Source organism: Clinocottus analis, unplaced genomic scaffold (genome assembly GCF_023055335.1).
Source record: "Clinocottus analis isolate CAN_PGR_092001 unplaced genomic scaffold, fCliAna1.0.p SCAF_12, whole genome shotgun sequence".
Lineage (NCBI taxonomy): Eukaryota > Metazoa > Chordata > Actinopteri > Perciformes > Cottidae > Clinocottus > Clinocottus analis.
Genome location: NW_027175843.1, coordinates 10,329,010 through 10,342,144, shown reverse-complemented (window position 1 = coordinate 10,342,144; position 13,135 = coordinate 10,329,010). Strand labels below are relative to the sequence as shown.

General features: G+C 38.4%; 1 protein-coding gene across 1 annotated transcript; it reads right to left on the bottom strand.

The window, feature by feature from the left end:
* Window positions 1–197: 197 nt before the first annotated feature.
* On the bottom strand, window positions 198–12,745 carry stk24a (serine/threonine kinase 24a (STE20 homolog, yeast)). The gene is made up of 11 exons (XM_068571988.1): window positions 12,226–12,745; window positions 8,709–8,939; window positions 7,366–7,422; window positions 7,121–7,229; window positions 6,634–6,791; window positions 4,460–4,645; window positions 4,219–4,364; window positions 3,973–4,114; window positions 3,814–3,876; window positions 3,462–3,598; window positions 198–3,220 (listed from the first exon to the last, which is right to left on the bottom strand). The coding sequence occupies exons 1-11, from the start codon at window positions 12,265–12,267 to the stop codon at window positions 3,187–3,189; spliced, it is 1,305 nt and encodes a 434-aa protein (XP_068428089.1). The 5' UTR covers window positions 12,268–12,745; the 3' UTR covers window positions 198–3,186.
* Window positions 12,746–13,135: the final 390 nt, after the last annotated feature.

Here is a 13,135-nt window from a genome sequence, read left to right as displayed (position 1 = left end):
AAGTGAATCAAAATAAAGACTTATACGGGACCACAACATCCAAAAAGGGTGATATTTAGAACTAGAGACACTTTAGGTTGATGGACGCACTTTCAATACATTTCCAATAAGTTCATGTTAAGACTCACTCAAACATGGGCAAAAACATTAATGAAATTGTACTGGATTTTTATTTTTTCATTAAATCATTTGACAACTTTCAATAAATCCCACAGCACTGTCCTGCATTAGCAAACATGTATATTGGACTATAAACTGTTAGCAAAGTCACACAAAATGAAACACACATTTCAAGTGATTGCTATCCAGTGTTTACTGAAACTTTTACACATCACAGAACACCACACTTTACTCCCTCTATTACATAATACTGCTCTTTTGGGTTATAAAAATAGTTTATTAGAATATATGCCTACTTGTGCTAAGGATTGACTCTTGGCGATCACACTGCTTTATTGCCATAAAACACAAAAGGTAAGGGGGAAGAAAATAAAACTGGTGTAATTGCGACATACCGTTGTAGCCTTTTAAACTACAATTAAAAAAACTAAATAAATCTGCAAAGTGCAACACATAAAAATATTTTGTCATAAGAGACCCATGTCAAAGGTGCAAATTTAATTGAATTTGTCTCGTTTTGGGATGGAGGGTCATGGCACATTTCACAAGTTTGAATGAAGAGCCGAGTAATATTTTAAAGAGCAGAAACCAGCAGGGCAAACCGACTAAAAAATGGACATGGTTGAGTCGGGTACCTTTTCTTGATTTGGTCAAACGGGTTCTACTCTGAACAATATACGGGTACTCTACTTTCACCCATTCAACTTTGTATTTCGCCACAATCAGCAAGCAGAAAAGAAAGTGTTCCGTGTATGTTTTGTATGTAAATGCTAAATTTTTTGAGGGGAAATGTGCTCATTGGCTTTCCTGCGGCGAGCTACAGAAGAGGATGGATACCATTTTCTCTCACCTTTACTGGAATTATGAAGCTACAGCTGCCAGTGAAATGTGCATTTGTTTTGTTGAATTTAATCAACTTGACTGGTCCGAGCCGAGAAACCTCCCGTAAGATACTGTACAAATTAAACCCATCACTAAAAAGTGTTTGATGGTCGTCACCTCTGGAAAGAGGCAGGCTAGCTGTTCGCCCACCGTTTACAAGCTAACCAGCTGAGCCGCATATTTCAGGGACAAATGTTACAGAAGATTGATATTCTAATCCAACTCTCAGAGAAAGCAAGCAGATCCGGGTTTTTCAGCACTGTTGCTTTAACATGCCTTGTTTACCGTGTACCATATGTTGCCTGCGGAAAAAAGAATATCTGACTCCATTATAATTATGAAAAGCCCTCTCGTCTGAAGAAGAAAAAGTGGTCCATTTGTTCATGCATGCATCTTACTGACATGGAATTAAATAAATATGTTTGATCTTCTATAATTTGTCTGTTAAAAGTATTGCTGTATATGCATTTTAATGCCACAGAAGAAAGGAAAAAAAAATCACAACAAAAGCATTGGATCCATCATGTTAAAGCCAATACTATTCATCCCAAATAATATAAGGCTGATTCAACTGTTCAGGACTCAACATTCCTCCGGTCCTGCACCGGTATGCTACAACACATACTGCTCAGGCCACCCAACAGGCTTTACACTGTCATACCATCATGCAGAGTTCTTTTAAACTGCAGTCAGAAGTCAAAGCAGCCTGGCTTCATGTTAATATGTACATCTGAGAGCAGTGTCACCTACGATGTGAGAAGTCTTTGTCTAGAACGCATTTATTTACTGTACATGTACAAGTGGAAACCTCTCACAAGTCCAAATGGAAAGATTCAGCCAAGCAAATAATACACTGCATGGCCAACTCCAGAGTCCAAGCTGCGAGACTTCAGGTGGACTTTTTCCCCCCAGATAGCATACCTGCAAAATGCTGTAAGTCTCATGCTACTGATTTATGGCTACTTTGTTTATAGACAAAAGGCATTATACTTTAAGTGCAATTAAAGCTGTAAGTAAGCAGAGGAGATGATAGTACCACTGCAGCTCCATGGAAGACTAACAGTCTGCTGATTCATGAACTCAATAATGGCACTACCCTGTAAATGGAATGGATGGTCAACACCTCAGTTCATCTTCCCGGTCATAAATGCACAGCAAAAAAGAAGTGATGAGGCCAAGTCCAAAAAACCAACACAACTGGAGGCCTTGTGGAATGGGAGCTGGCAACAGAGCATCCAGTTCAAAACTGGAGCGGGCTTCATCGACCCAGCTTTTCGTTGTTTTACATTCTCCAACATTGTTACGGCCACAGCATAGAGTGTGATAGCAAGAAGTTAAAGAGTATTAATCAAGAAATACATAATAAATCAAGAGTAAAACATGATAGAGGGCAGCCATTTGCATTCACTGGATGAGTTCTGAAAAGGTTTAACAACTGGAGAAATCAAAGACCGATATACAAAAGAACGAGTAGAAAGGCAAGGCAATCTCATGTATGGCCATTTTAGTCTCTCAAAATATTTACCTCACAACCATTATCTACTGATTGCATTTGGCCATTTGTACACAGTGGTTCCATTTCAAACACGTAATAATTTTTTCATGAATCTGTAGAAATTAGCATATTTACAAGTCTGTACAGCCACCCTGTAGAGCTATTTTTGTCTCCCAGAGAACCCAATCCACTTCAAGCAGGATACCTGAGTTTTCAATAGAATGCTTCAACCCACTCGTCACTTCACCGCAGATTTCACAGGAAATCTCGCACAGCCACATAAACACACACACAATTAATTAATTAATCAAATCAATCAAAGTATTTTCTCCAAAAGGATGCTTTGTGAAAAAGCCATACACACGTCAAAATCAATAACTCAAGAGTCCTTGCAGAAAGACAGCAGACTCTATCAAAATAAAAACAGGAGGTATTGAGAAGGGACATTTTATAGCAGGTGGGTAGCAGTCATGGTTGCAGCCGAGTGGCTGGCCACTGACTGTCCTGAATAGGACCCTAAGGTGGTGTGCTAGCGCATAAACAGACATCATATAGGCCAGGATTTGCTTCAGGCGAATGAGTGATGAGACCTTCCTGGGAGACTTCATCCCGGCTGTGGAGGTCAGAGGAAAAGATCTGACTGCTGCCACCAGGGTGGAAAATTAAAGCAAAGCTGTTTGTGGCGCCTCTCAATGACTGGAAGTTGCATGTGGCACAGAAAACCTGACAAACATCAGAAAAAGGGTTAATATTTAGTGTCTGAACTGAACAGGACTCAGGTTAAAACAAGACTAAAGGCCTTGAGTCATCACACACTAGCAAACTGGGTAGAGACTTGTCCTGTACCATCGACAAGAGTTGGGTTTAAGAGTCCCCCCTAATGATACCATTAAATACGCACACATTTTGGAAGTCTCATGGGACTTTTATATGTTAATAGAATGATAACATGAAGCCTGATTACCTCTGAAGTCTCTGCACTAGTTCAGCTACCAGGGAGTCACAGATCCCTGGGTGTGTTTCTTCTGCCAGGAAAATGGCCTCCCGCAGCTCCTCCACAGCCTCCGGCTTGCCGTTACGTGTCTCGCCCTTTTCTTTTAACTGCAAAAAAGGACAGATTTTAGATAATAAAATGTGAACTTCCTGAATAAGTTATTTGTAAGGTAGTTTCTAGACAAAATCAATCTAATTGTACAGTATATTTAATTATTTGTGATCAATCGTGATGATTTGATTACAACAGTTTTACAGTGGTTACATAGTAAATCATGCATTCAGTAATGATGGGTATTTTAACTTGTTGTTAGTGCCATTACCTCAGTAAACAATGGAGAAAAGATTGTTGATAAGCTTTCTGACAAAGGCCTCTTTGGACTCTCCTGCACCAGAAAGAAAAAAGATGATTTAAATGTAAAAACATAAGGGGGAATCTAAGAGACTTTAGTCACAAGAAAAAGGCAAAGTAGAGTTTTTACTTTTTCCTGTTTCCTTTCAAGCTCAGCAGGCACCGGCACTGCTCCATTCTGAAACTTTTTGAGGTCCTTCTCCCTGATGGTGTTGAAGATCCAGTCATCATTGGCGGCATCATCTCCTCCAGAAGCCTGGCCATTTGTCTCCCTACAGTGACAAGAGGATCGTAGCATAATTAGTGATAGATTTTGCTTCCGAGTGTAAATTTGCCATGTCTTGCCAGATGGATTGTTATGTTACAGACAACTTACTCATCAGATTCATCAGAGCTGGATTCTTCACGAGACTGCGCCGATTTCCACCTCTTGTGTCGGTCAATCAGCTCCGCCAGATAGGACGTCTTTTTGGCATGCCTTACAATATACTTATGTTTCAACAGCTCTTTGGCAGTTGGCCTCTAAGGAAAACCCAGAAAACCAAGATAAATGTCAATATTGAAATAATACTCTACAATTACTCATAACAGTGTGAACAATAACCCTTCAAACTTACAAAGCTAGGCTCCTTATTTAAACAGGCTTCAACAAATTCTTTAAGTGGTTTACTGTAGTTTCCTTCCAGTGTTGGTGGATTGTTCTTTGGGATGAGGAATAAGACCTTCATAGGATGAAGCTCAGAGTGTGGCGGCTCTCCTTTAGCCAGTTCTATTGCCGTTATCCCCAACGACCAGATGTCTGCCTATAAAAAAAGAAGACGTATGAGACAGAAAATATCAGCAAACAAGTCAGCAAAATATCAAACATTTGTCCACAGTGAGATAATCAGTTTATATGTCAATTGCATTGACTTAACAGCGTGGGTGTATTTGAGGAAACCCTGCAAACTAAAGACTGTGACATGATGGTTGCATTTACAAGCTGCACTAACTCTTGCTTTGGTTATTACAAAAATATGTAATTGGTCATTTATAGTCTCTTAAAGTCTTAATAAAAGTGCTTAAAAACTTACAGACAGAAGTCAAAAAGAGTGATGAAAACAAGGACAAAATGTACAAATCTTTTTTTCTTTTGACATTGTGCTTAACCTTCATTGTACATGTTGACTCTCATTGTTATGTTTCACCTGGGTTTGACAACAGGTCTATCCTGAGGGCCTTCCTGAGGGTCAAAAAATAACCTTTTCATGCAGAGCATAGAATCAGTTTAACACATTCTCTCCAGCAAAACATTTAACAACACACATTTGATGCTAAATATAAAACAGAGTGCAATAAGGAGGGAGCATGGAGATTTAATTGGGAGTATTGAATATTTACAGTTGATACTGCAGGGAATAAAAAGCAAAAAAATAAAAGAATAAAAATAAGGATAAGTAAAATGCAGAGTACATGAACGTGTGAAAGTGACACATGTAAAAGAGATTTCCAATTCTAGATGTAAACGCGACTCTGCCGCTCAAAAGACGCTAGAACTGACTCCTGCTCAGCCCAAAGTACAACTCAAAGCTCTCGTCATCCAGACACAACTCGCGTACTCTCTTTAAAAAAACAAAAAAAAACAAACGAGGACGAGTTTTTTAAGCGGCTGGGCTTTAAGAAGTCTCGTCCTGTGTGATCGCCCCCTTAGTCCCCTCACCTCAGAATCTACCTCTTCATTAACGGAAGCGTTAGCTAATAACTTCCCACCCGAGCGTTAGCTAGCTGGCTGGCTAACGTCGCGTTCTCTCCTGCTGTGTTCAATGACTCAATTCATCAAGCTGTAGCTAACGTTAGCTTTGTCTATGTCAACAGAGCCCCTGGGTAACTTAACTTAGATACACCATCAAATATTATATTACCATGCACTGGCGCTACCTTCTGGCACGCGCATCTGTTCGCAGTTCACAGACTATAAACACCCCCGCCCCCTCCTAAAAAAAACCTCATTGAATCTACACAATTCACGTAAGTCACCTATTTTAGTTTCAAAACGGCGAATTTCGCCGAAAGGTGAGGGATTTTCATGCCTCTACTCCAGATGTAGGGCTGGGCAAGTTAACATGTTAATATCGCTTTAATTTTTCAATCGATTAGTGGCGTTAATTATTTGATCATGCATTAACTGCATTTTTTATTTATTTTTGGCTTTTACTTTGAAGGCAATTAATCTTGGTGCGCACGCGCACATCCAGAGTTTCACCGGACGATTTGCCGATTTGAGCCTGACGTAAACGCACGTATTGTTCTGTAGTTTCTGTTCTCAGCTGCCGCAAGTCGATGAGTCGCCTCACGAAGCTTCACAGGCGGGTCAGTCTACCGGTAGGCTCGCGCTGCAAGCTCAGCGGATCGAACATTTGCACATGCGCAAAGTTGCCGCTGATATCTGTCAGCTGTCCTTCACCTCATTCAACCACACTTCAGTGTACTTGTTCCAACACAGACTAGACTTTTCTCACTTAGAAAGAAAAAATGTATGTATGTTACCTTGCTGTTGCTCCAGAGTGCCTGCTATATTGTTACGATAACATTACTTTAAAATAAAAGCCTGCAATACACTAGTTTTTACTTCATTATTAAATTCAGCGCATAATGCAATTAATCGCAGAAAAATCATGCGATTAATCACTTAATTTTTATTCAACTTTGCCCAGCCCTAACATATAATAAAATAACTTTACATTTATTTGGGTTTGTTCGTTCGAACATTAAACCAGTCTGTGGTAACAATAAAAGCTGGAATAATTCTGACCTTTGAATCGTAGGCAGACTGCTTTATGACTTCAGGTGCCATCCAGAAAGGAGTACCAACGAATGTGTTCCTTTTTATCTGGGTGTCCGTTAGCTGGCCCGCCACTCCAAAGTCTGCCAGCTTCACATCACCTTGTTCTGATAGCAACACATTGGCAGCTAAAAGCAAGAAAGGGAAAAATAAGGATTACATCAACTAGTGCTTAAAAGAACATTCTGTATGTAAAAAGATATAAACCAAGCCATTTGTCTGAACCACTTTAGTTCAATGATTGCTCCCTTATATGGTTGCTGACGGTTTTCTGTAATTTAAGACCTCAAAATAATGTAGCTTCAAGTGTAAAATGTGACAGATTAAAGTTATCCGTGCTGCGTTTGGGTCGGATTACAGACAACACTCCGCCGATACACATTCACGCCTTACTTTAGCATTATTAACAAGAGGATAGAAAACATACTGTCGAGATGACAGTATGCACCAGGCTTACCTTTGATATCTCTGTGAATTTTCTTTTCTGAGTGCAGATACTCAAGCCCTTTCAGGATCTCTCTCAGAATTGTGGCAATCTGCGTTTCATCCAGGGCACCTGGTTCCAACTAGAACGGACAAATGAAAGGATAAAGTGACTTTGGATTTAAATTTGAAAGTTGGCACGGATTTTACACAGCAGATAAATAATGACCTGTAAATACAATAGATTAAGGCAGGGTCACCATTTTTCAACATACTTACCAAATCCAGGGCTGATCCTCCACCCAAATATTCCATGATAATCCATAATTTTGTCCCCTGAAAAATAAATCCCAAATTCAGTTACTGTGTACAAAAATGCAAAGTAGCTCTTACAGAGTTTTGTTTCATACTCATGTCTACTAACAGTAAATGTATCTTAATTTTTTTGGATTGTAACACATTTGTAATACACATGTAGCAGCTTATAATTGAATAACTGCACATAATGGAATAACTGCGCATTATGTAGAAATGTAAATTTAATAAAACTGTATATTAAGCTCAGTACAAAATGTAATAAAATCATGAGAACATTACGTGCTAAATTTTTTAAACATAATGTAAAAGCTATTACATTATAAGAAAATTACATTATTAATACATAGTATAATGTTAAACTTGTGATCCTATGCTTTAAGAAGACAATTAAATTACTATTTGTGTTACTTATAACATTATAAACCTAATTTATTACATTATTAACCACTTTATGCTTACTTAGTATATAATGCAACAATTGTCTCATAATATAATAACTAATTACATTATGCACAATATGGTTGTACATTATGCACTTATGGTTTTCTTTTATATTGTTTATATTCCATTATGAAATAAGACATTAGGTGCAGTTATTGCATTATGCGTTGTTACACACAAACGTAAGTGCATGCAAACACACAGCACAAAAACTATGCTTACATACAACACACAAATAAGCCTTAATTCTCTCCTTCAGCCAGCAGCATAACTTCAGCTAATGGACTACCACTTCTCTCCTTACTGCTGTTAAGTACCACAGTAAATGCTGTGAGAGGCACTCTAAGCACCATCACATGTGGCGTGTCTGAAAACCTACTCTAACTCGAGAAATGTTAAAGAGCTGACTTTCAGCTTTCAGCATATTTACAATCAAATCAGATGGATGATGCAGAAATTGCACCCATTTAATGGTTATACTCCACTTAAAAAAGGCCAGAATTTCTCATTCCACTGAAGATGAAAGCCAGCATGTTGACTTCATTGTCATTATCTTATTCAAAATCCAAACTACTGTAGCACAAAGCAAAGAGTAAAATATATGTAAATGTTATTTATGTACAGATTGCACCGTTAAAAGCCCTCAAGCTACATACTTCAGTAATGTTGACCTATTTTGAGTTTCTCAACAGCAATCTGTGCAATATTAAAAAAGGCAATACTTGTTCCATTGCCAGTATGCATTATTTAATGACCTACATTGCATACACATGCTTGCAGAAAAATACGAGTGACTTATGCATTCTGTCAAGCATAAACTGTTACAACTTGTCGATGATTTTCTTCCTTAAGTTAAACCTTACCTTTAGGTATGAGCCATAATACTTGGTGATAAAGGGACTGTCACACTGGCTGAGAACTGTGATTTCCTGTTGAATGTCTTCTATGTCGTCCTCTGCTTCTTCCAGGTCAATAGTTTTAATGGCCACAACTTTCTGCGTCCGACTATCGATGCCTTTAAAAACTTCACCAAAAGAGCCTTTCCCTATCCGGTCTAGCTTGGTAAAAAATTCTTCTGGATCAGCTCTGAAATTCTGTGTGACAGAGAGAAGAACGGGAAAAGAGAAAATACAGTGTTAACTAACATCTTACAATATGCAACTGACAAATTGAACATAAAAGGCATCGGATACACTAAACTCAAATTAGCAATTAGAGAGCCAGTAATCAGGGAACCGTCAGCCTATGACTTTAATACACTGTAAAGTAAAATCAAATTGAATAAATCGTGCAACTTGGGCCTCGCCATTACAACGGCATCAGACAACTATTTTCATTAAAGATTCATCTGCAGACAATTCGTGCAGTTAATTGTTTTGTCTATGATGTCCAAAAATAGTGCATCATACCCATTGTTTGACAAATCTAATAGTGAAACTAAACATGCCTTGTTGGGTCCCACAGTCCACAACCCATCATATATATTGTTTTAATAAATTCAGAAAATAGAAACGTTAAATTTTCTGTTGGTCAACTAATCAAAAGGTATCAAAATATCTAACATACTTTAAACCTGCCAGCAACAGACTCCTGAGTAAACAGTGGGCAAAGTGGCCAAACAGGGAAGTGCTAGGCCTATTTCATCAAAACGAAGACAAAATGATAATATGTTTAGTGATGCCTAGATCATATTATTATTTTATCACGACTATCATAAAAACAATCATTTGATATCAAATATGTCACACAGACATCATCATCTTCCTTGTTTGTGGTTATATTTTACATAAAATACACTTGACAATTGAATAGATCAGCATTTAAGGTGTACTCAACATATTTAGTCACAAGGGAAAAAACAAGTGAAGAAAAAATTATCAAAATCAAGTTAGCGGAGACCAAGATTTTTTTAGTCTCTGGAATGCGTCAATCAGGGTTAATAAAGCTGTGGTACCAAGCTTTAGGATCAGTTTTGGACATCCGTACTATGCACTCCACAGCTCAGCTGTTAAAGACTACATGCTATCTGTTGTTTGTCTAGGTAGAATAATCACGAGTGTTTTGCCAAATGTATTTATACTCAAGACCAGAATGCATGACAGCCATAAAGCACATACAGCAGCACGGAACTAAATCTAATCCAAGACTTTTATTTGATCCTTTGTTGATGAACAGCACTATACAAATTGTGTAATACATTAAGCATTTTGAGGTGGTGGGTAACACTTAAATCCTGAGACAATATAGGCAACAGATTTAGACTCAATGACCTTTATCACAAAAGCTAAATAGAACAGGGCTACACCCTAGCCTTTTGAATGAACTAAATGGCTCATTCCCCCACAGAGCAGAGAAGAAATATTGGTGTTTAAGTCGGCCAGTTCAATTTCCTTTACCCGCACACTATTTGCAGGGCCAAAATTTCCATTTCAAATAGTATACAAAAAGAAGTCTATCCTGAAAAAAGCATAATTATGTAATATTATTGTGCAATATTTGTGAAGGAAGAATCCTATCAAAATCCTATTTCAAATAAAATATGGCTGTGCTGCAGAGATATCATGGCCTACATGTTCTACAAAGTAGAGAAAACATCTTTGTTTTCTTACATATCATTAATGTTTTTCAATGAATAATTATGTAAAATGTATTTATACCATCCCATATTGCAATTGTAATACCAGTCAAAATAAATGCAATTCAATATTTTTGAAACTTGTTCAGCCCTACTGTTGGCTGAGAGAGCATATTGCTTTACAGTCCCCCCCAGAGAACAGTTTCCTGTAAAAGTGCTAATGCATGATGGTCAACTTATATGGAAGGGGAGATTGGTGGCTGCACTTTGAAACATTGGCAAAGAGGTGGCTGCTGAATTTGATAGCAAAGGGACTTTACAACAAAGACAAAGAGCTGGAGTGGTGCAGAATAAAGCAAAGTAGAAACAACACAACCAAAATACTAGCATAACACTGGTGTGGTCAGTCATCCAAGTGAAAATTATAATGTTGACATCTGTAAAAACAATGGGAAAAACAACAATGAAGCTGTGACCACAGATTACACAAGATGGGATTGGGAATGTACTTGCCATATACACACTCAGCAGGTTTACTGTGACAACTAAAACTGCCTGAACCCCGCTCTAAAAGCCCATCTGCACCACACAACTGTGTAGCCTGGTGTCATCCACGCACCACACCCTCAGGGTTGAAGGCTCACTTCCGGCATCCCAAGTGCTAAATCGTCTCTTGATAGTAACCTGTGGGCTCAGGTCTGTTAAGAAAAGTAGTAGTGTGTGTATTTAATGGAATTATCATGCAGGTCACTCCTTGAGATTGTGATCATTGCATAGTCTTTAGAGACTGTAGTGTGGTGTACTTGATCTTCAAACAGGACATATACTAAGTTGACTGCCAGCTAGTGGCTGGTTTAACTAAAATAAATAAAGTTGCACAAAAGACAAAAAAAAAAATATTCAAGCTACTATGCCATTGGTGTTCCATAAAAATATTACAACACAATAACAATACAGCTTAAAATACTGTCAAAAAGCTGTGATGTCTAAAGTAGACCTGAAAATAGTCATCTAAGAGAATATTAATAGGCAATCATTTTATTATGATGTAAAATGAATATCTAATGATTCGTGCATTTCTCAGACACTCAAGTGTATCAATGGATAAAAATGGCAACTATTTTGAAATAAATAAATAATTTAAATAATTGATTGTGCACAATATCCAAAGATGATCTGGTTCCAGCCTCTCATTACTTAAAGACAGGCTGCTTTTCTGTTTAATATAATTGTAAACTAAATATATTTATGATCTTAAAAGGTTTGCGGGACAAAATTAACAAACAAACTCTGATGGTGGCTTTTCTAATATTTTGTTGACTTGCAGTTGCAACATTAACTACATTGGCTTCTCTATCTGTCTTAAGTAACGTTAATTAAAGTAATTATTAAAGCTGAAATGGAAAACAGGAAAAAAAAATAATGGGCAAGTATTTTCACAATAGTTATCTTTCATTACAATGAATTGACTATTATCTACTTTTCTGTTAGTCACAAAAACAACAGTGGACATTAACTAAACTGCAAGTTAAATACAATAATTTTTGCTTGTATTGTCATGGCCATTTACCACCTGGAATGGACTCCGTTTATAAATTAGGAGTGAACTCGAGGCGATTACTTTTAAGTGTTAATTGTGATAATGGCGCAGTGTTCCTGTCGATTAACTTATTCACAGACACCAAGCTAAACTTCCGAGTCCAAGGTACGCGGACACGTGAAGTAAAATGTTTGTGTGGCTCTTCACCCCCAAAAAGCTTGACTCTAAAAGTTAGATACAAACGGAATAATACATGCATTTTTACCTGAATCCCCGACAGTCCACTTTGAATAGGTGAAAGAGCCATGGCGTCAGATAAGCGAAGATGACGCCTTTCCTCGTCTCTCTCTCTCTCTCTCTGCTCTCCTTGTCAGAGGTGTAACGTTAGGGACGTTGGTGAGGATTGACCGCTTCGTCCCACAAACTCAAACGATAACTTAAGGTAAGTTAACGTGTCAAATTGAGAGGTCGCTTGATTAAAAAAAAGAAAGAAAAAAAAAAGTCAGCTCGACTTGGAGCCGCCTGCCAGGTCTCTTCGCTCTCCTTCCGCAGTTAGCGAACGTTAGCGACGCTGGCTACTTTAGCAGCTAGCAAACAGTTGAACAATTAGACCTCCGTGGACCAGCGCAGCCTCTCAGCGCGGGCTTAACAGTTCCAAGATGATAAGATAGACGTCTGGTTTTACAATTGTCGCACAGAGTAAATTACTGCACACTGTTATTTAGTTGTATCGCTTGTTGTTCTATTCTCTCATCACTTTTCTCTGTCGCCCGGCGCCATCTTGGTTAATGTCATTTTCACTTTCCGGAGGACCAATCAGCGTGAGGAAGAGTAGACGGCGCGTGTGGCGTCATTCGTTAGTCGAAAAGCGTCACAGAGCAGGAGGAGGAAGGGGAGTGAGTTGGGGCGGGGGGGGGCGGGGCATTTGAACGTCTGCCAGCCTCTTTTTCACAAGATGAGGTCATTTCAAATAATATAATGTCTTGTTCAATGACAAAATCAAAGCTGCAAGCAGCGATGTATGGGCCCTCGCACATCTGTGCACGCGGGCCGCCAGCTCACGTGGCCGAGAATGTCTACGACCATTGGACAATGCTCCCATAAGTTACTTTTTTTTTTCGTACATGGTTGGAAATCATGCTGGAAATTATGCTTTGCAAACAGTCCACTACTTC

Bases quoted from the DNA above. Each gene is read 5' to 3' on its own strand.
- stk24a (XM_068571988.1), bottom strand. From the start codon at position 12,267: ATGGCTCTTTCACCTATTCAAAGTGGACTGTCGGGGATTCAG. The intron at 4,115-4,218 runs GTAAGTTGTCTG...TTGTCACTGTAG, and splicing joins AGCTCTGATGAATCTGATGA to GGAGACAAATGGCCAGGCTT. The intron at 3,877-3,972 runs GTAAAAACTCTA...TTTCTGGTGCAG, and splicing joins TTGAAAGGAAACAGGAAAAA to GAGAGTCCAAAGAGGCCTTT.